This window comes from Hemiscyllium ocellatum, chromosome 43, assembly GCF_020745735.1.
Source record: "Hemiscyllium ocellatum isolate sHemOce1 chromosome 43, sHemOce1.pat.X.cur, whole genome shotgun sequence".
Taxonomy (NCBI): Eukaryota; Metazoa; Chordata; class Chondrichthyes; order Orectolobiformes; family Hemiscylliidae; genus Hemiscyllium; species Hemiscyllium ocellatum.
The window spans coordinates 29,560,387-29,584,603 of record NC_083443.1 but is presented as its reverse complement, the minus strand read 5'-3'; the positions used below and the strand labels follow the sequence as shown (position 1 = coordinate 29,584,603).

The following is a 24,217-nucleotide window of genomic DNA, read 5'->3' as shown; positions in this document are numbered from 1 at the left end:
GGAAGCATTAGCTGGTCCTTCATCAGGTAACTCAAAGGATGAAGGAGCGGTGCTCTGAAAGTTAATGCTTCTAAATAAACCTGTTGGACTATAGCCTGGTGTTATGTGATGCTTAACAACTGTACTTCAGTACATATGACAATAAAATCAAAATCAAATTAATTAAAAGTCAGTGAGTCTTGGTTTTACATCTCAAACAAAAGATGGTATCTCTGGCAAATCTGTACTTCCTCATAATTGCATCAAGTCGCTTTCTATTTGTATTTAAATCTCTAAAGTGGAGATTTAAATCACAGCTTCCTGAGAAAAGGCAAGAGTACTGCCTTCTGATCATCAGCTGCTACCCAGTGTTAGAGAGGTTGGGCACTCTTCAAAGACAGGCAAACAGTTAGGGGAAGCAAAATCACATTTTTAACCTGTCAAAGTTAACCATAAACGATGAAGAAACATGAGCAGAAATTTAGGAGGTAACATTTATTGGGAACAATTAAAGTTAAATTAAATTTATTCAAATATGTGCAGTCCTCACTTTCTCTACTTTATTCAAATATCACTGTTAAGAATGTTCATGTAAATCAGGATCCATTATCCTTTTGTAATGCAACAGCGTTTATGACAAACTAAGATAGTGCATTTACAGTAATATAAAATATGAGTTTTTTTTACAGTGATCAAAAATTATACCATATACAAGAATATTGATGGTAATAACAATTAGACCATGAATCAGAACAAAGCTACCACTAACCTCCACTTCCTGACCGGCAGCATGAGATGGGGAGAAAGTGGGAGGAAGAAAAACGAAAATAATCAGTAAGTTCAGGGAAGTCAAAACCAAGTCCAAACAAAATTAATACGATTATGAGTGGATCCGCAGCTCATTGGGAGATTTGTCAAGCTGTATCCAGTTCCTTTAACAAGCTAATGCTTGCCCAGACCATCCATTTAATAAAAGATGCAAAGGAAGTATTTTGTATTTTGTGACACATCTTCAGGGCAAGTGAGATACCTTCTTCTCCAGCATACAGTGAGTACCACTGCACACAAGGTCCTTGTAATAAAGGCACATGATCAACAGGTAGTGAGACACAAAAGTCAGTTGAGATGTTATACCAAGACCCCACCAATGATCCAGCTGCTGAGATTGGCTTGACACAGTTGGTAGCGAAACCAGAAGCACTGTTTCTAGCTTCCCCAGCCAAGTATCCCAACAATCTACAGTAACAGGCGGCTCACATCCTGGGTACCATCCCTGGCTAGCACCCTCATTGCTGAGCCACGGATCCATGGAAAGTTGTGGTATGGATTGAGGCCACTTGGTTCATTGCTTCCAACGAATAGCCATTCAGCATAACCCACTTGCTAGCCCTTGGTACGTGCCCTCACAGAGTCATGGACAGTAGATTGCAGACCCGTCTTCACCAAGGATAGAGGAAAGCGAAAGGTGGTGGTGGGGTAATGATTGGAAAGAGCTGCATCCATTCCTCAAGTCAACTGGTTAACTGCCTTATTAACCAAATGATGTAGTCAGCGCTGTAGCTAATTACTGAGGGAATGAAGAAACCGCATCATCCATGTAACCAACCCACAACAGTAACTTGGCATTGTCTGATGCAAGATGTGAGATTAATATCATTTAAGAGTTTGGATTTTGAACTAGTGGCATATGGAGTTGGACTCTGTGTATGAGGGGATTTAATGAATAGTTTGTCAGTATTTATGAAGCCATGTTTGATTATAAACCAGTCTGAGACAAGGATCCTGTGGAGTGATAATGGGTATTATTCATGCAGTTTGCAAGTCGTGCGAACTCAACATCCTTTTTCAAGCTTAATTGACTAATTACTTATAACAGCTAAAAAATAGATCACACATACATCTTCTGTGGTTAGGTGTGTACAATACGCGACAGAGTAAACACTGAAGAGCATCGGCTTGTTTTCAGTTTAGAAGAATCAGGACTTTTTTTTAATTAATGGAAAAACCATAGCTTGGAAAGCTTTTGGATTCAGTTCTGTAATTCTGGTTAAACATATACATACTCTTAGAGAGTTTCCCCTAGAGAGAGGAGTCAAATAGGAAATACATTATCTCATCGTAAGGGTTTCAGTTGAGACCTTCATACCAGCAGTGTTATGCAGAATCTGAAGAGGTTATTTGAAGCTGAGAAAGTCTAAGCTCGATTATGTGACTTCTCAAGGAAGAGGTAATCAAACTGTCAAAACTGGGAATTGAAAGAAACAGTGAAGTTAAAGATATCAATGTGAAAGCAAAGTGAATTCTCTCTGCTGTTTGTATTTTTAGTGTATGTTTTGAAAATGTTCAATGTGCATTATATGTAAATAGCTTGGTTTATTCTATCTTCTTTTCTTCTGCGTAATAAACTTTTGTTAAAACCAAATCATCAGCATTGTGTGGCATTTGTGTTTCAGTGAAAGACCCCCCCCCATTAAAGAAAATAAAGATCAAGCTCGATTTCAGTGCGGGATTTCAGTCCAGTATTAATATCTGCTGGGATCATAACTACTAAAAAACTACCAAACTGATACCAATCTCATGATCAGATTTCATAGGAGCATTATGCTTGCTGCAATGAATCAGCTTTGTGTGATACCTCTGCTGCAACACAGAAGCAGTGGAAATTCATTCAACCATAGAGTCATAAGGTCATACAACATGGAAACCGACCCTTTGGTCCAACTCATCCATGCCAACCCATGGAGTATAACTTGGTATTGTGTGATTTTTAAGTTTGTACACCCCAGTCCAACACCGGCATCTCCAAATCATGCCAACCCAGGTATCCTGAACTGAACTAGTCCCTTTTGCCTGTATTTGACTCATATCCCTCCAAATCTATTCTATTCATGTCTTTTCTCAATGTCTTTTAAACATTGTAACTGGACTCGCATCCAACACTTCCTCTGGAGGTTCATGGGGGGATGGGAAAGGAGCTCATATGATTGCACTCTGTATGATAACGTGCTTCCTGCTGTCACTCCAGAACACTTCATCTTTAAGTCTGTGCTTCCCTGGTTGACCCTATACTTTGTGGTTCAATATCCCTATGATCCCTTTACAACTGAACACAGTAGCAGATAGAGGCCCACTCAGTCCATTGAGTCTGCCCATGGCCAAACCATTCTGCTTTTATTATCTTCTCACTTTCACACTTCCCTCTGCGTCATCAAGGGTCCATGTGGCAAACGCTGAATCTGACTGTTCAAATTAAAGAAATGATGTTCAATAAAGGAGCCAAGTCTCAGACTGGGTTTTAAAATCGTGTTGTTCTCACCTTCAGTGAAGAGCTGTACGTTCAGGCAGGACATTCCTCAGGAGAACCTCCAAGGTCATTCTGAATTTTACATCATTAAAAAAGAAATGCTTGTGAAATCTCAACTGGATTGTTGACTACTAAATTAATGCTTAAATGGTGCACACCTCAGAATAACAGTCGTACATATGATCTGTTCCTGGGCATGTTAATTATTACCATTACAAATTATTATTCTACCTGAGCTTGGAAGACAATGTTCGAGAGCTGACGTTTTCCTCATATCTACCCACATTTCTACTTTCACTGGATGTAAGTTAAATGAGAATTTGTTCCATCACTGATAATGAGATCTTGCTGTGCTCAAAACGGCTGCTGTGTTCACATTTAATAGCGTTCACTGTACCTCCATGTAGCTCATTTGATGTGATGTGGCTTGAGTGAACATTGATGACACTGTTCAATAAAAGTTTTCTTAATTCAATAGAATTTGCAAATCAGTGAAAATTACTCCTCTTCTATTGCCCATAGGGGCTTAGTACAATATTCCTCAGGTCTCAAACAACATTTTTCATTTAAATTAACAGAATGTTTCACCAATTACTTTGGTACATTAGAAAGAGTCAGATTTACTGAGGACAAAAGAGCTCTCTCAGCCATTTCCCCCTTATTGGGATCTCTGGATTTTAGGACCATGGCTTTAATTTCTGCCTTTGAACCATTTCTGAGAAACCAGTCCAGGGAGGTCATTACATATTGGAGCTGGTGGGACTTGAATATGGTGTCCTGTCTCAGAGGAGGGACACTACCATCCCACCACAAGAGTCCTTAATTTTGTCCCTCGAATTACTTTAATCAACTTGTTCAGAGATGTTATTACATACCTCTGCAGCACGTGAGACTTGCACCTGGCTCTCCTAACTCAGAGGGAAGGACACTACCACTGCACAAGAGACTCTAATTTCTTCCAATGATTGTATGAGAGCAAAATGGCCTCTCATCAGAAAGAGGTTAGACCATGAAGGGTTGGAGACAATTCAACGGGTGAGTTTTAACCAGAACAACTAGTGTGAATTTTATTTGCCAAAGCACTTCTAGCTTGGAAATTGGAATCTTAGGAAATGTTTCCTTCTGGAATGAATGTCTGGGATGGGGGCGGAGAACTAAAACTGAGGTCTTTTCCATAGTTTAAGAATAAGACCTCCCTTTTTAAGACAGAGGTGAGGAGAAATTCCTTCTCTCATTTTGAGTAATTCTCTTTCGCAAAAGGTAGGGAGGGCTGGGTCTTTTAATTTATTCAAGGCTCCAGTTGATTAATTTTTATGATGGGGTGGACAAGGTCAGACGTCACGTGACACCAAGTTATAGTCCAACAGGTTTACCTGAAATCACAATCTTTCAGAGTGATGCTCCTCATCATCTCAGTTCTAAAGAGTCATCCCGTCACCCTGAGGCTATGCCCTTGGGTCCTAGACTCTCCTACGCGAGGCAACATCTCCACATCTCAGACCTCTCAGTATGCTGTAAGTTTCGATCCGATCAATTCAGATGAAGAGGAGTTTCTTCTTGCACAGGGTCACTAATCTTCTGAATTCAATGAACTTTTGAGTTACAAGTTTGTGGACCCAAGCCCGACTCCAGAGATTTGAGATTATAATTCAGGTCAACATTTTTACCACAGTACTGCAGGAGGACTGCATTGTCAGGAGTACTGCCTTTCGCGTGAGATTTTCCAATATCTTTCTCATCTCTCGGTAGAATGTAAAGGACCCAATGGTCTGATTTAAAATGCAGGGCAGTTCTTGCAATATTTGTTCTGGAAGGAATATCACAACAGATTATCTCATTTGCTCTTCCTGAGGGGGGGGGGTCCTGAATTGTGTGAATGATCTCACCCGTTTCCTACTCAGACTTTACACTTTCAAAAAACAACTTAGCTGGCTACAGGCTTCAGGCCATTGTAAGGCTGTGAAAGGCGCTTTATAAATGCAAGCCTTTCTTTTTGTCAACATAAATGAGAACATTAAGGTTTGATAGCGTAAGCAATTTGGGATATCTGGAAATTAATGGGAGCATGCATTTAGTCATCAAATGCGTCCCTGAGGATTTTTGATGTCAGATGACACTTGAAAGCAAATGATTAGACACTTCTGGCCTATGGGATAGTAGGTTATGCAAAATAATTTGTCTCCATGATACAGAAAATTGCAAATTTATGCAGGTGAAACACCATTTAATTAAATTTCCTGCAGCAGCACTACAGCACATACAATTAGGTTCAGACATTAATGTAGTTCAGCTAAAGCAATTAATGACTGTGTGAAATGTTTTTGCTGAATATGAACTAAGGTCACAGGAGCCTAATTCAACGGCAGATTTCTGTTACACTGCAGTTTAACAGCAGGGAGGTGGGGGGTCGTTTCTGGATGAGTAATCCTGAACCCCAAGGCTAATGTCCTGGGGGGAGGTGGGGAGGGGGGAATGGGTTCAAATTCTCTGGCAGATGGTAACATTTTAATGCGATAAAAGTCAAGCATAAAAGGCTGCAGCTTACTGTTGGTCATGTAACCACTGTCAAATGTTAGTAAAAATTCATCACTCCACTATATCCTTCCTTGTCTCGTCTACATGTGACTCCAGTCTGCAATATGATTGACTATCAACTGATCACTGTGCAATTTGGGATGGGCAATAATTGTGGCTTTAGGCAGCAGCACTCATGTCCTATGAGCTAATAATAAAAAAGAAATCAGCCTCTGGAACAAGAGGGAACTAATCTGGAAGAGGACACATCATCCTGCGGAATAAAGCAAAGATGCTGAGGATCTGAAACCAAAGCAGAAAGAGCTGGATAAGCTCATTAGGTGTGTGTGTGTGTGTGTGTGTGTGTGTGTGTGTGTGTGTGTGTGTGTGTGTGTGTGCACTCAGAAACAGAGTTACCATTCCGGGTCCAGTCACCCTTCCTCAAAAATCAGACGTTTTACTGGTTTTCTCTCTGCGGATATCGCCAGACCTGCTGAGGTTTTCCAGCCATTTCTGGTTTTGATTGTGCAGAATGGACACCGTGGAAGCAAAATAAAACTGATAACAAATTGTCTGTGAAAATGTTTAATATTTCATTGGTTTGCTGTCTGCAAATATTAATGAATTGAAGCATCCATTTTGTTTGCAAGATTCCGTTCTTAATGTTACAATCAGGAAATGCGTGAAGTGACTTTGTATTTATACAATGTCGGGATGCCTTCAAGTGTCTTACAGCCAGTGAAGCATTTTAAAGTGTTGGAGCAAAATCACCCAAACTTAGAGTGGCACAGTGGCTTAGTGATTAGCACTGCCACCTCACAGTGCCAGGGACCTGGGTTTGATTCCAGCCTCGGGTGACTATCTATGTGAAATCTGCACATTCTCCTCGTGTCTATGGGTGTTTCCACCCATAGTCTGAAGATGTGCAGGTTAGGTGAATTGGCCATGCTAAATTGCCCGTAGTGTTCAGGGATGTGTAGGCTAGGTACATTAGTCAGGGGTAAATGTAGGGGAATGGGTCTGGATGGGTTACCCTTCAGCGTGTTGGGCAGAAGGTCCTGTTTCCACACTGTAGAGATTCTATGATTAAACTGCAGTGATATGAATGAACCAGTTCATCTGTAGGTTTTTATTCTAGGTAAGGGAAGAAGTTTGGAAAATTCACCTACTACCACAGAAGCACAAATGTTGAACAATCCACTTCTTAGCAGGACTGTCCAATTTCTCCTAAGACAAGCCTTATGGTCCAGTCATAGAGATATACAACACAGTAACAAACCTTTCAGTCCAACCTGTCCATGCCGATCAGATATTCTAAATAAATCTAGTTCCACCTGCCAGCACATGGCTCATATCCTTCTAAACCCTTCCATTCATGGACCCATCCAGATGCCTTTTGAATGTTGTAATTATTCCAGCCTCCACCACTTCCTTTGGCAGCTCGTTCCACACACACACACCACCCACTGCATGAAAAAGTTGCCCCTTACCCACTCACCTTAAATCCATGCCCTTTTGTTTTGGACTCCATGACACTGGGGAAAAGACCTTGGCTATTCACCATACCTTGCCCCTCATGATTTTATAAATCTCTATAAGGTCACCCCTCAGCCTCCACCACTCCAGGGAAAATAGCCCCAGCCTGTTCAACCTTTCGCTATTGCTCAAACCCTCCAAACCTGGCAACATCCTTGTAAATCTTTTCTGGACAAGTTTCGCAACATCTTCTCTATAGCAAGGAGACCAGAATTAGACGCAGTATTCCAAAAGTGGCCTAACCCAATGTCCTGTATGGCTGCAACATGACCTCCCAACTCCTACACTCAATGCATTGACCAATAAACATAACTAAAACCACAAACTCTTGTCCACTGACCCATGTTCATTCATAAGGAGTATTAATGGAGTGTGTATCCTTCAGTTTTATATTGTATTCAGTCTTAGAATTATAGAATATAATTCTAACACAGAAACAGGTCAATCAAAATTATGAGTTCCACAGATGGAGTCCAGAACTAGAGGGCATAGGTTTAGGGTGAGAGGGGAAAGATATAAAAGTGAGCTAAGGGGCAACATTTTCACGCAGAGGGTGGTACGTGTATGGAATGGGCTGCCAGAGGAAGTGGTGGAGGCTGGTACATTTAAAAGGCATCTGGATGAATGTATGAATATGAAGGGTTTGGAGGAATATGGGCTGGCAGGTGGGACTAGATTGGGTTGGGATATCTGATCGGCATGGACGAGTTGGACCGAAAGATCTGTTTCCATGCTGTCCATCTCTATGACTTTAATACAGGGTCGACAGGAAAGAATTTATTCTCTTGGTGGAGGGATCAATGACCAAGGGGCAGAGGTTTAAAGTAAGGTGTTAGAGGGGAGGTAAAGAAGACTTTTTCACCCAGAGGATGGTGGGTATTTGGAACTCACTGTCTGTAAAGGTGGTAGAGACAGAAATCCTTGAAATGTTTCAGAAATATTCAGATGTCCACTTGTGATGCTAAGACACACAAGGCTATTGGCTAAGTGGGGGAATAGCTAGGTGCCTGTTTTTTATCTGACACTGATTCAATGGACCACAGGGCTGTTTTCTAAGCTGTTCTTCTCTGTAATGTTCTGGCGTGTTGTACTGGTTCTTAGCAAGAACTCATTAGTGCTTAGTATGGCTACTTTCTAGTAGTTTTGATTAATATTTGTCTTCAAATAATTGATTTCTTAATCTTTTCTACTAATGCTAAAATTTTCTTATACCATCTATCCACACCCCTCTTTATTTCTGTCAAACCTCCTCCCAAGGTTTGGCTCCATCTAATCAATTGTATTATGGTCATTTAAAACCTTTTAACATCTACAAGATAGTGAACAATCTCCTTGTGGTAACAATAGGATTTTGCCTCTTGTGCTCTGAGATTGCTGTAATACTTTATAATTTTGTTATGTATTATCAACACATCGAATCATTCAGCATACTATGCAAACTTTAATTTGCAATGTTTTCCTAAGTCAAGCTTCTTAATCATTCTGAAATAGCAACAGCAGTCAACCTAAAGGTTCCAATTCAATGATCCCAATGATTCCTGATGAAGGGCTCTGGCCCGAAACGTCGAATTTCCTGTTCCTTGGATGCTGCCTGACCTGCTGCGCTTTAACCAGCAACACATTTTCAGCTCTGATCTCCAGCATCTGCAGACCTCACTTTTTACTTAATGATCCCATCACCAAAGGACAACTATGGTGGCAAACATTTTTTCTTTCTTCTTGCATGAGTTGAGGGCATTGCTGGCCATGCCAGCATTTATTGTCCATCCCTAACTGCCCTTGAAGTGTGTGGCTCACTAAGTCTTTTCAGAGGGCAATTAAGGATGGATATGGATCCGCAGTCACATAACAAGCCAGACCAGATCAGGAGGGGAGAATTCCGTCCCTAATGATGTTGGGTTTTGGCACTGCATTAGGCTCCGTAGCCAACCACCATTACCATCTAGAAAGACATCCCGCCCCTCCATCCTCAGACCCCACTCCTCCAACCGTAACAAGGACAGAATCCCCCCCCGGTGCTCACCTTCCACCCTACCAAATCATCCGACGACATTTCCACCATCCCCAAACGGATCCTACCACCAGGAACATATTTCCCTCCCCACCTCTATCCGCTTTCCGCAAAGACTGTTCCCTCCGTGACTACCTGGTCAGGTCCACACCCCCTCAACAATCCACCCTCCCATCCTGGCACCTTCCCCTGCTACCGCAGGAATTGCAAAACCTGCACCCACACCTCCTCCAGCACCTCCATCCAAGGCCCTAAACGACTCTTCCACATCCAAAGTTTTACCTGCACATCCACCAATGTCATTTATTGTATCCGTTGCTCCCGATGCGGTCTCCTCTACACTGGGGAGACTGGACGCCTCCTAGTGGAGCGCTTTAGGGAACATCTCTGGGACACCCGCATCAATCAACCAACCACACCGCCCTGTGGCCCAACATTTCAACTACCCCTCCCACTCAGCCGAAGACAAGGAGGTCCTGGGCCGCTCCCTCACCACCCGACGCCTGGAGGAAGAACGCCTCACCTTCCGCCTCGGAACACTTCAACCCCAGGGCATCAATATGGACTTCAACAGTTTCCTCATTTCCCCTTCCCCCACCTCACCCCAGTTCCAAACTTCCAGCTCAGCACTGTCCCCATGACCTGTCCTACCTGCCTATCTTCTTTCCATCTATCCACTCCACCCTCCTCTCTGACCCATCACCTCTATCCCCACCCCCATTCACCTATTGTACTCTATGCTACTTTCTCCCCACCGCCCCCACCCTCTCTCATTTATCTCTCCACCCTGCAGGGACTCTGCCTCTGGTCCTGATGAAGGGCTTTTGCCTGAAATGTCGATTTTCCTGCTCCTCGGATGCTGCCTGAACTGCTGTGCTTTTCCAGCAGCACTCTGATCTAGAATCTAGAAAGACAAGGACAGCAAATACATGGGAGCACCACCAGACACCATCCTGATTTGTAAATATTTCACCATCCCGTCAGTGTCAAAATCCTGGAACTCCCTCCGACCTGTATCCCACCCCTTTTCCTCAATATAAGGACCACTGTTTTCCAGATGCTATTAGTCCTGAAGAAAGGGTTACTGAGTTAAGATGTTAACTCTGTTTCTCTCTCCACAGACGCTTCCTGACCTGCTGAGTTTCTCTAGCAATTTCTGTTTTTGTTTCAAATTTCTACTGTCTGCAGTTCTTTGTTTTATTCAAATAAAGAAAGTCTGTTCTACCGAAGAATCTCTGACGTGTGCGTTTCTGTCAATGCCTTGCACTGAACTCTCAGGTCAGTAACCTGCTGCTCCCAGTTCATTGTTTAGCAAGATGTTTCCACAAAAATAACTCTTCTAAATTTTTGAGGATCACAATCCTGGAAACTGATAACACACAAACATAGAGTAGGAAGCCTGGCCTACATTGTATGATGGGTGTAGGAGTAGGCCATTTGGCCCATTGAGGCTGCTCCATCATTCAATGTATTCTTGGCTGAACTGGTTACAGGCCCCACTTTACCTCCCATGACCCATGACCCATGACCTCCCTGTCTCACAAAAAAAATCATTGTTTTCAGCTCAGAATTCATTCAATGCCTCAGCCACCATTGCCTTCTGGGAAACAGAATCCACAGACCCTCTGACAGGAAACATCTCCCCATCTCTGTCCTTTAAAGGAAATCTCTTACTCTTAAGACGTTACCCTTCACTCCAGTCTCTACCATAGTGAGAAACATCATCCTAATCTCCACTTAGAATCTTCTTTGTTTCAGTAAGATCAACGATCATTCTTCAATCGACTTAGGCCCAACCTTTCCTCAAAGGAAAATTCCCTCTCATCCCAGGATTGAGTCGATTGGACTTTCTCCAAACTATTCCAGAGCAACTTTAGGTATCTTTGTCAGCCTGTTCAGACATGTCATGACACGCAGAAACAGGAATTGCTGGAAAATCTCAGGAGGTCTGGCAACATCCTTGGATAGAAATCAGAGCTAATGTTTCAGGTCCAGTGGCCCTTCCTCGGATGACATGACACATCTCTGGAGCAGCTCAGACTTGAAGCAGGACTTTCCAACCCAGAGATAGGGACATTACGAATGCACCACAAGATTGTGCTCCAAAGTACCTGGATCCTTTTTTTTCCAAATAAGGAGACCAAAGCTGAACAATAACCAATCTAACCAGCTGCACAGTGCGCTGGTGTACCATTACCCCTGTGAAACTCAACAACCCTTTCAAGGTTCACAACATCTTTCCGATAGGAAGGAGACCAGAACTGCAAGCAATGTTCCAAAAGTGGCCGAATCAATGTTCTGTACAGCCACAACATGACCTCCCAACTCCTGCATTCAATACTCTGACCAATAAATGAAAGCATACCAAATGCCTTCTTCACTAAACTACGTCATCAGAAGTTCTGAAACATTTTTCAATTGAAAGGTCCCTTTTCAAACAGATTAGGAATTACAGACCCTTGTTTGGAACTCTGACCTTGAAAGAGCTGTGGGGGTGGAGTCCTTTCTATATTTAAGGCTGGGATAGGTAGATCTTTTGTCAGCACAGGGATCATGAATTATAGAGAAAACACAGTTAAAAGGACATGAGGAATATCAAATCAGCTATAATCTTATTTGAAATAACTCCACGAAGGCTGGTATCCCGTCACCAAGTCACCCTTTGTTTACACATTCATAATACAATACACTGATCCAGCTCCCTCAGAGCCACCTCCTGGAATGAGCAGAGCACCTGACACGCCTGTCTATATCTGTCAGCCAGGGCTCCCTGATTAGACCAGATTAACAGCCCCAGCCAGGGAACTCATATTCCAGGAGATCCACTTGTCTGACCTCATTTTGGTCACTACACCGCTGGACGGTGGAGGAGGCTTGAGAGGCTGAATGGTCTACTCCTGTTCCTGTTGCTTACGGTCTCTTCCATCCAAACCATTAGAATAACTATGATCTCAACTCATCCAAAGAGTGACACCAACAGCGTGGGCTCCATTCCAGCACCAGCTGAGTTACCATGAAGGACTCTTCTTAGGAAACTCTCCCTTCGCCTGAGATGTGGCGACCCTCACGTTAAACCATCACCAGTCATCCCTCTCTGTCTAACAGGGAGCAGCAATGGCCAACAACAACTCCCCGTGAGTTCTCTTGCAATGGGGACAATGGCACCACATTGTGCACCTGATGTACCATCAATCACCTTGCACAATATTTCTGCTCCTCCCTGACTCAGAGCCACAGGTTTAGCTGGTGGTTGAGGGTGGGGCCCTGCTGTGCGCCTGGCAGCTGTTGCACCAATAGGTTGCAAAAGCAATTCACTGCATCTGAAGAGTGCTGTGTGTGTGTGTGTGAGGGAGATGATGCAGGGCTACAGTCTGTTATTTTTAACACCTTCACATCCCCAGGTAATGTTCTGGGCGATTTATTCTCAGTACACAAGGGAAGCTACGGTCCAAAAAGCACCATCAGTTTCTGTGTTCAGCCTGGGGCAGGGAGCAGCTCTCGTTGTACAGAGAGTATTGTACAGAGCCTGCTGCCATGGAAATGGAGTTAGCCCGAGGGGGCGGAAACAATAGCTGGAGCTGCCTGCAGCTCAGTTCCTAGACGTCAGAGCTAGCTCTTGCCCTGTGTTCCGTGGTTTAATTTTAAGAATTCCAAAAGGATTTCGAGTGCACTCAGTCACCAGACGGACTGCTGTGTCGCCCATTGACAATGTGACCTTGACGGGTTCGCTCCTCCAGGCTAAAGCAACGCAGAGGTTGGGGGAGGTTCCATTCAACACCTCAAACACCCCGAGGAGGAGCTGTCAATGTTGTCATCTCACAGTGCAGGGAAATGGCACAAAGGCGATGGCTCATTAGTGTACCAGAGACTCAGACTGATGGCCTGGTTGTTTGCTCCTGGTTTATAAGGGGCTCTCATGGTACAGCAGTAGGCGTCTACCTCTGGACAAGAAAGTCTGGGTTCAAGTCCCACATACTCCAGCATTGTGTAATGACTTCCCTGAACAGGTCAATCAGAAAATATCTGTTGGGACCCGAAAGGTGCTGAGTTCAGTTTTAAGTAGTCAATCGACTAATCTCAGCCAAGGTGGCAATAATACAATAAAGTGGGGGGGCGCGGGGGTGAGGACAGGGAATGGAAAGTAAACAGGTGGCACGGTGGCTCAGTGGTTAGCACTGCTGCCTCACAACACCAGGGACCCGGGTTCGATTCCACCCTCGGGTGTCTGCCTGTGTGGTGGTTGCACATTCTCCTTGTGTCTGCATGGGTTTCCTCTGGGCGCACCAGTTTCCTCCGACAGTCCAGAGACGTGCAGGTTAGGTGGACTGGTCATGAGAAATTGTCTCATACTATACAGGTTAGGTGGGTTAGCTATGATAAATGCATGCTTGGGTTTGGGTGTGATGCCCTTCACAGGGCCAGTGCATAATGGGCTGAATGGCCTCTTTCCACACTGCAGGGATTCTAGGAATTCTCTAATTTCAAATCTAATGCTGATTTTGATTTTGTACAGCTGTAACCCTGAATGACTCGCTCTGTCTAAGCATCCTATGATCTGTAAGTCCTAAGATGTTATGACCCGCCTGTACTGCACACAAAACAAAACTTTTCACTGTGCTCAGGTACGTGTCAAAAACAAATCAAATCAATTCAAATTAAATGATTCTAAACAAGATCTCTGTTGCTACTCCAAACTGATAAACTCTTACTAGAAAGGGTTTTGGGGCATTTCCCTCTGAGAAAAGCAGAATGAAAACCATTTAGCTCTGACTTAGGAAACCGTTTGCATTTACAAAGTGACTTTCACCACTTCAGAACGTCCCAAACCAGCTCACAGACAGTGACATATTTCTGAAGTGCTGTCAACAGAGAGAATCTGCATACAGCAAACTGCTACATATGACAATGGCTTCATTCTAATCTGAACCTTGCTCTTGACAATGCTGACTGAGGGATACACCTGAACCAGGGAAATATTCTCAGTGCTTCTGTGAAATGGGGCTGTGGGATCATTTACATCAACAATGAAAGGGCAGATGGAGCTTCAGTCAAACACAAATACTAATAAACCACAAATCAAACGATTAGTCAAACTTGGCTGCAAGTTTGGATTTTAAAAAAATCTTAGATGTTAACTCATTGTTGTTATGTTGCAGATAGCATCCTGGTGAAGGATAAAACTTGTTTGCATACTTTGCCTTTAAGAGAGGTCACCTTTAAGAACTCAATGACAGTGTGAACAATGCTGTGACTCTGCCTGACAGTTGGTCTGCTATGAGTCTCCAAGCTGGACACAGAGAATTCTGTTTGTTTGCTGTCCTGTCTGCTTCATAACTTATGCTGTGTTTTAATGTTTTAAATAAACTAGCCCATGGAGTTAATCAATCCCTGATGAGTGAGTGGACAACTATCACTAACATGAAAATAACTGGAGCCAATCTTTTCACACGTTTACCAGCATTTATATATAAGGAGGACGAAATATTAAAAATCGAACAACACAAGCAGTCCTGTGTGAATGTGTTTCACCAGAAGACTATGATAAACAGATCAGAAGAAGGAGGCAGATGGACAGCACCTTTGGAGTTTGGAAAAATCAGGAGTGTAGCATTTTCACAAGAGCAACATATAAAAGTAATACCAATAAAATAGAAAAGGTCAGCAGCTAAAAGCAAGGGTAAAGGTCAGAGGTGAAATCAGAAAGAATACAATGAAGAAAACAAATTTTTAAAAATTGCTCAGTCATTTATCAGGAAACGCCAAGCAGAGAGGGGGAAATGGGTTACGGAGATTTTACTAACCAACATAATTTCTTGGATTTTTTTTTCAATAGGGTAAGAATCCTTAAAGCCTAGGACAGAAAGAAGTACCTAACCCTCTTCCACCCTGAGATCAGAGAACCCGAGAGCATGTAAGGAGGCCATTCAAAGCATCGTGATGAAGGGCTTTTGCCCAAAATATCAACTATTCCAGCACCACCCTCTCGACATTAATCTCTAGCATCTGCAGTCCTCACTTTCACCCATTCAACTCATTGTGCCTACTCCAGCTCTTGGATAGATATATCTGGTTACTTCCACTCTCTCTGCTTTTTCCTCATTGTCCCGCAGACTCTCCCTTTCAAGTGTTTAGCCAATTACCTTTTGGTTCTGATTCTGCTACTACTACCTTAAGATTAGCGGTTGGAAAACTTTTGGAAACAATTCCGAGGAAACAATCAGTCACCACTTGGAGAGGTAAGGATAATCAACATGGCTTTGTGAAGGGTAGATCACCTCTGGTAGGTTTTATTGAGTTTTTTTGATGAGATAGTGCAGTGGATGCATTCTACATGGCCTTCAATAAGGCTGTAGATAGGATCTTGCATGGGAGACTGGTCAAGAAGAGGTCATGGCATCCAATACAATTTGGCAAACTGGATCCAAAATTGACTTAGTGGCAGGAGGCAGAGAGTGATGGTCAAAGCCTGTGACCAACAGGGTACTGCAGGGTTCAGTGCTGGGGTCCCTTGCTGTTTCCTGTGTACATTAACGATCCTGACAAAAATGTAGTAAGAATGATTAATAAGTTCACAGGCAACTTGAAAATTAATGGCATGTTAAATAGTGAGGAGGAAGGTCTTAAACAGCAGGAAAACACAAACGGGGCTGGTTAGATGGGTAGAACAATGGCAAATGGGATTTAATCCTGAATGAAGTGAAATGATGTATTCTGGGATGGTTGACAAGTCACAAGAGCATACAATGAATGGTAGGAAGTACAGAGGAACAGGGTGACCTTGGTGTGAATGTCCACAGATCCTGGAAGGCAACAGGACAAGTGGCTACATTGGTTAAAAAGGCATATGGGATACTTGCTCTTATTATATTACATTACCCAGACAACAGCTGGAGCACTGTGTGTAGCTCTGGTCACCGTACTGTAGGAAGGATGGGACTGTACTGGAGAGGGTGCAGAGGAGATCACCAGGATGCTGTCTGGGCTGGAGTGATTCACCTTTGAAGAGAGACTCATTAGACTGGGGTTGTTTTCCTTAGAGCAGAGATGGCTGATAGGGGACCTGATTGAGATGAACAAAACTATAAGGGGCATTGGGGGAAGAAGGCTTTCCCTTAGATGTGGGGGCAATAACCAGGAGAATATAGATTTGACTTGCTGGGCAGGAGGTTTACTGGTGATGTAAGAAAGGTTTTTTTTAACACCAGAGAGTGACAGGAGTCTGGAACGCACTCCCTTGTAGAGTGGTGGAGGTGGTAACCATCACTATACTTTAGATGAACACTTGAGACAATATAGAACGCAAGGCTATGACAGACCAAGTGCTGAGAAATGGGACCAGAATAGCCAGGTGCTGGATATCCTATGAGACACGATGGGCTGAAGGGCCTCTTTGCTGTAAAACTTTATGATTCTTTCAAACGTTGTATTCCAGATCATAACGACATTCTGTGTGAAAGACATTCACTCTATCTCCCCTCCTGGTCTTTCACTCATTTTCAGTAGTGAATAAACATTTACCCATTAGGATGTGAGATATTCAACAAAACTCCGGTTGGTGTGGAACGTCCCACAGCAGCATTAAAGCAAAGTCTGGGAATTCTCTCAACTGACACCACCCGAAACTGATTAATCAGTCATTCACCTCCTGGCTCTTAGTGGGATCTTGCTGTGTGCGAAGCAAGAGCCTCATGTGCTTACTGGACAACAATGACTGAACTTCAAAGGAGAAGAAAGTGAGGACTGCAGATGCTGGAGATTAGAGTTGAGAGTGTGGTGCTGGAAAAGCACAGCAGGTCAGGCAGCATCCGAGGAGCAGGAGAGTTGACGTTTCGGGCATAAGCCCTTCATCACGAATGAGGAACTTCAAAGTAACCTATCCCATGGGATGTTAAAGACAGGAAAGGCTGCTATATAAAGACAGCTTTATCTCAGTGTAACACAATCACTTTGACATTATGAAAACCAATCCAAAGAAAGGTCATATCGAACTCGATACATGAACTTCTTCTCTCGCCACAGATGCTGCCAGGCTTGCTGAGATTCTCTAGCACTTTCCATTCTTATTACAACCACCATTTTCACCTTGGAGAATATTGTATTTCAGAGATTATATCTCAGCTGCCCATTATGACGTATTCCTGGTTAAAGTCCATCCAACAAAAACTGTATAATGTGCGGCTGAACATTTTCCTTCCTACTGAAGGCATAAAAGCTTGTACAGGAATTCTAGAATACAATGAACAGTTTGGGTCTCTTATCTGAGGAAAGACAAACTGGTATTGGTCGGGTGCTGGCAGGTGGGACTAGATTGGGTTGGGATATCTGGTCGGCGTGGACAGGTTGGACCGAAGGGTCTGTTACCATGCTGTACATCTCTATGACTCTATGAGTCTAAGGTTCACTACTTTGATCATGGGTGTGCAGGGATTGTCTTGTAGCGAGAGGTTGAGTAGGTTGGACCAATATTAATCGAACTTCAGAAGAATGAGAAGCAATCTTACTGAAACATGAAAGATTGTTAGAGGTCTTGACAGGGTTGATGCAGCGAGGTTGTTTTTCTTTGTGAGAGAGTCTAGGACCAGAGGGCATCATCTCAGAATAAAGGCAATACCCATTTAAGACAAAGATGAGAAGGAATTTATTCTCTGAGATGAGAGGGAATCTGTAGGATTCTTTACCATGGAGGGCTGCGATGTTGGGTCATAATTATGTCCAAAGCTGAGGTAGATTTTTAATCAATAAGGGATTCAAGGGAAAGGCAGGAAAGTGGAGTTGAGGATGACCAGATTGGCGGAGATGTCATTGAATGGCAGAGCAGATTCCAGATTCAATGGGCTGAATGGCCTATTTCTGTTCCTACATTTTATGGTCTGCCGGCCTTCAGGGATCCCAAACAATTCTTTGAAAGGCCAACCTGTTACAACCAGGTTGCTCAGTATACTTAACAGAAGCAAAGATTCCTCAGAGCCAGCCAAGCAGATCTCAGCATTTTTAACTACAACATTTCTTCAGAGTTGAAATGAGTTGGTAATATTTATATACCAGGAGTGTGACATTTTTCCACTCACTCCTTTAATCAAAGAAGACTTAGATAATTTCTTTCATGATCCCAGGATGTCCCAAAGCATGGCCTATAATGCCTAAAATATAGCCTCTTGCAATATTGAAAATGCAATTAGCTAATACAGGCACAGACCAATTTCTCAAAAAGCAATGGGATAATGATCAGATTATTTGCTTGGGTTCTGATGAAGAATCATACTGCACTCGAAATGTTAACTCTGTTTCTCCCTGCACAGACCTGCCAAGTTTCTCCAGCAATTTCTGTTATTATTTCAGATCTGTGGCATATTCAGGTATCACCTTCGCCAATGCTGGTTGAAGAATAATTAGTTGCAGGGACACTGGGAAGATAGCCCCCCCATTCTTCCTCAAGTAGAGGCTGTGCAATCTTTTGCATCTGTCTGTGAGGTCAAAGAAGGCTTTGGTCTGATGTATCACTGGAAAGGCAGTACCTCCAACAATGCAGCAATCCCTCTGTACTAACTAGGACCAAGTGAGGACCGCAGATGCTGGAGATCAAGATTAGAGTGGTGCTGGAAAAGCACAGCAGGTCAGGCAGCATCTGAGGAGCAGGAGAGTCGACATTTCAGGCAAAAGCCCTTCATCAAAGCTAACTAGGAGTGTCAACCTCGATTCTGTGTTTAAGTATGTGGGATGGGACTTAAACCTTCTGTTGTAATGTGAGAGTGCTCTTGCCTTTGCCGATAGCTAATGGAACCACAAATGCATTAGACGTGATGTCTGCTAAAATAGTGAGTGGGAGAATTTCACACAAATGAGTTAAGTGTTCCTCCACCAATGTCTGCTCCTGTAATTTCTAAGCTTATGTCATTATCACTGATCTTGGCAGCTCTGGGAACAACACTGTCAAAAGGATTTGTAAGTTAAGTGCTTTGAAGCCAATCTACGCTCATTCAGCATCACTTCTGATGCACACCTAATTGCAGCCAAGAAGGTGCAGCTCTGCTTGTGAAGGTCATAGCTGGAAAGAGGGCCTGCAGGGAGGGCTACAGGAGGGAGAAAGTTGCCCCTTGTGCTCATTATGCAATACTTCACCCTCGCAGTCACCCGAACATTATTACAGAGCCCACATTTCAAACATTTCTAATTGGCTGCAAAGTGTTTTCAGGTCCTGAGGTGATGAGTATCATGAATGATTAAATTAAGAATAACTTAATTTGTTTCTTACTCTACTTAATGTTTCTGTAACAGTTTCACAGTCATAGGTTTGTAAGCCATGGTGATTTGACTTCTAAAAACAATCATTCTAACTCAATGACACTTGATGCGTGAGCAAGTTTCAGACCATGGGTGGAAGTAGATGTTCTGCAGATGTGGTGACTTCTTAAGACAAGAATTCTGCTCTGGACAAATGCTCAAAGGCTACCCACCCTAGTCCATTTTGTAATGTCACCCTTTTTAAGAAGAGGAAGGATCAATGAACTCTGCTGAAAGGTAAAGCATCAATGACTGGTCAGCGATCACACAACATCAGGTTACAGTCCAACAGCGTTTATTTGAAATCACAAGCTTTCGGAGCGCTGCCCCTTCATCAGGTGCAGGAGCTTGTGATTTCAAATAAACCTGTTGGGACTATAACCTGGTGTCATGTGACTTCTGACCTTGTCCACCCCAGTCCAACACCAACGTATCTGATCAATAATTGGGCAGATGATCATTATTCACTTATATCCTTTCAGAAGCCAGATGTTTCCCAGTCTCTGCAATATTTTCAGTGTGATTGTGCGTCAAAGTAGTTTACATGCACTCGGCAAAGGAACGTGTTGCACAGTCTTACAGCATGCCAAAACATTCTCGCTGGGCATTAGTGACCATTGGGGGGGGGAGGATTTGTGGTGCTGTGCAGAGTTGTCTGCATGCAAAGCGGGGATGATTGTTTTCAGCTGCACCCCAGCAATATCTGTCACTGCACGCTGTGAATCTTAGATCCCTGAATGCAGCAAACAATTTCAGCACGGGTCTGGAAAGCAGAGCTGCATCTCCAAGCTGGCAAACGAGGATCTAAGTGAGAACATAAAATTTGACTGGAGAAAAGGCCATTCACTCCAGAGAAATACCGTCTTTCAAGCTGTGTGCATAACTGACTCAATCCCTTCCCCACTCGACAGACTGAAACTGTCTTCCTAATTACCAAGTGATTTAAACAGATCGATTGACATCTACATAACTATTAAACCCCTTTCCTAAATGGACTATTGACCCAGTTCCCTTACCAAGGTGCCAAGTGCCTCAGAATTAATAAGCCTTTTCTGTTTGTTTCCTCCACATGCACTCTCCCCGTTCCCTCACCTCGACATCTGTGGAGGCCAAGTCCTTGAGTACATTTAAGACAGAGATAAAAAGGTTATCCATTGGTTTGGGGATCAAGGGTTACAAGGTTATATGCTTGAGAAACATATCAGCCACAATCGAATGGTGGAGCAGACTCAATGCACAGGACCACTGAGGAGATCTTGCCAATGTTGACACTGTTATTAAACTTGCAACTGAACATCACAAAGGTGCTGTTTAGTTGTTATCACCTAGTTGTTTGTGGAAGCTTGCTGTGCAGAAGTCATTAATTTGTTTCCCTACAGCAGCGATGACAGTTTAAAAAATAAAGTACTACAATGTCTGCAAAGTGGCAACCTGAAGCGTTGAAAGGTGCTATATAAATTCAGAAGTTTTTTTTGGAAAATCGCCCGCTTAACCTTTTCCAGATGGTGAGAGGATCCAACCTGTTTAATGAGATGTGACGGTGCATTCCAGTTCATTCAGGGTCAGTGTTGCCATGGCAACATGCTCGTTTTGGAACTATGGCTAGCGATGGTACAGACTCCAACTTCCGTTCTCTACTACGGAAGGCAGTGGAGGTCAAGTCATTGATTATATTAGATTTTATTTTCGATTTTAAGACCATTAGATATAGGAGCAGAATTAGGCCATTTGGCCCATTGAATCTGCTCCACCATTCAATCATGGCTGATATGTTTCTCAACCCTATTCTCCTGCCTTCTTCCTGTAACCCTTGATCCCCTTACTAATCAAGAACTTATATATCTCTGTCTTATACACTCAATGACTTGGCCTCCACAGCCCTCTGTGCCAATGAGTTCCAGACAGCCGCCACCCTCTGGATGAAGAAATTCCTCCGACCTCAGTTCAAAACAGTTGTCTCTTCACTCTGAGCCTGTCCCCTAGGGTCCTAGTCTCTCCTTTTGGGACAATCTTCTCCAAGGCCACTCTATCCAGGCCTTGGTATTCTGTAAGCTTCAATTGAATCCCTCTCAGCCTTCTAAACTCCATTGGATACAGACCCAGAGTCCTCAACCACTCCTCCCATGAAAAGTCATTCACTCCAGGATCATCCTTGTAGTGTTTCTCTTGATCTCCTCCAACGTCAGCAAATCCTTCCTTAGACACAGGGTCAAAACTACCTGCAATGTTCCAAATGCTGTCTGAATCTTTACAGCCTCAGCATGTACAGATCTGCTCTGGTGGAGGCATTAAGGTGTAATGGGAGAAAGTAGGAATTGCAGTTGAGATAGAGGATCATATATGAATCCATGATCATACGGAATGGTGGAACAGGATTGAAGGGCTGAATGGACTATTCCTGTTCCTATTTCTGTTTCAAACCATCACCAGGAATCCCTCGGACTCTCATCACTTGCCACTGGTGTGTGTTTAGCTCCTTATGTTGATCTCCCCCAACCATCAGTCCAGGGCTTCTAGCTCAGAGGCACTATACATAGAACATAGAACATAGAAAAATACAGCGCAGTACAGGCCCTTCGGCCCTCGATGTTGCGCCGATCCAAGCCCAGCTAACTACACTAGCCCACTTTCCTCCATATGTCTATCCAATGCCCGTTTAAATGCCCATAAAGAGGGAGAGTCCACCACTGTTACTGGCAGGGCATTCCATGAACTCACGACTCCCTGAGTAAAGAATCTACCCCTAACATCTGTCCTACACCTACCTCCCCTTAATTTAAAGCTATGCCCCCTCGTAATAGCTGACTCCATACGTGGAAAAAGGTTCTCATGGTCAACCCTATCTAAACCCCTAATCATCTTGTACACCTCTATCAAGTCACCCCTAAACCTTCTTTTCTCCAATGAAAGCCCCAAATGCCTCAGCCTTTCCTCACCTTATACCACCTTAGACAGGCTCAGTCACCACAGCTACAGAAAAAGGGGCAACATCTCAGCTCAGACCTCAGAGGCGATGTGAAGCACACAGTGTCTTTCCTCCAAAGGGGTATTCAGCCCAGCTTCTCAGCCGAGACTAGAACCGAGGCTGGCTGAAATATTCCACAAGACGGTACAAGAGGGAGCTGAGAATTGGAGCGCAAAAAAAAGACCAGTGCGTGTCAGATATGTCACCAATCTCCATTCCTGAACCACCTACCTCATCATCCAGAACTGCTACAGCCAACAAGACAATACCCACTGATGACCTATTTAAAAGACTCCAATCTCCTCAGACACCCTCATTCAAGATTTACCCTTCCTAATGTTTCAAAAAAAATAAATAACTGTGTTTATTAAACACATTTGGGAGAAGCAGTGTGGTTGGGATAAGATCTTTACGAACTGAAGTTACCTGCTAGATGATACGGCTGGGTTTATTAACCCTTTCCCCTGCGTTTTCTTTGGGGGGGGTGGGTCATTGCAGATTTCACCCGGAGGCAAAAAAATAACCAGAACTCGCCAGAACAGATACAATGAACTGACTGAGAGGCTGCAAAACATCCATTCCAACCCCTAACACTGTTATTGGCAGCTGACACGTCCATAGCCAGTTCGATGTGGCCCCCCCTCATAATTTACCCCAGTGGCCCCCTCCCTAACCAAATCCCCTGTATTTAATGGTGCAATATGCAATCTTGCCCCCTGCCAGGGCAGGTGAATGCAGACACCACGCTGGGAATATTGTTGCAAGTCCGAAATAATTACAATCCCACCATTTAGCCTTTCCCCTAATGAGTTTCCCCCTCCAGCCAAATTCTACCGATCTTCAAATCATTTGTCATTTGCAATTATTTTCTGAGCGTTTTTGTTTTAATGCATAAATTTAATTTCTCTGCGGTGTTTCAGATGGGAATAGCGGGTCAGCTTCCCGTGTTCCCTATCAATGGGTTTGATTGGAATTCCGAATGAATCACTCACGTCTCTGAAGCGGTTCCAGTCTTTGATCTGCTGGCTGTACTGGGAGAGTCCGGACAGCCATTGCTCATCCTCCAGGTAATTCCCCTTGCTGTCCCCTTTCTCAGGACTGTCCTTGTCCGCTGCTCCGGCCAGCAGCAAGGGGATCAGCAGCAAGTTCAGCGGCTTCAGCATTCTCCCAGGCCACAGGGATGCGACTGCTCCCGCAGGTTGGTCGCTGTGAAATGCGAGCTGATTGAATCCGCGACACTCCCCACCCCCGTCCCTCACTCTCTCTCTCTCTCTAATCTGAGACTGTGCGAGCCTGCGCCTCAGTATATACGGCACCCATTCCTCCCCCAACACAAACACACAGACACACAAACACTGTAGGTACACACACAAACACTGTAGGTACAGAGACACACAAATACTGTAGGTACACTCAAGACTGTAGGTACAGAAAGACACAAATACTGTAGGTACACACACAAACACAGTAAGTACACACACAAGACTGTAGGTACACAGACACAAATACTGTATGAACACACTCAAACACTGTAGGTACAGAGACACAAATACTGTAGGTACACACAAGACTGCAGGTACAGAGACACACAAATACTGTAGGTACACACACACACTGTAGGTACACA

At 43.6% G+C, this 24,217-nt stretch overlaps 1 protein-coding gene across 1 annotated transcript in view; it reads right to left on the bottom strand.

Annotated features, from left to right (window-relative positions):
• The window catches only part of spock2 (SPARC (osteonectin), cwcv and kazal like domains proteoglycan 2), an 81,423-nt gene extending 57,589 nt beyond the window's left edge, over window positions 1-23,834 (bottom strand). Inside the window, exon 1 of the mRNA XM_060854234.1 lies at window positions 23,583-23,834. Within this exon, the coding sequence (XP_060710217.1) occupies window positions 23,583-23,753 (171 nt within the window). The 5' untranslated portion in view covers window positions 23,754-23,834. The remainder of the gene's footprint in view (window positions 1-23,582) is intronic.
• Window positions 23,835-24,217: the final 383 nt, after the last annotated feature.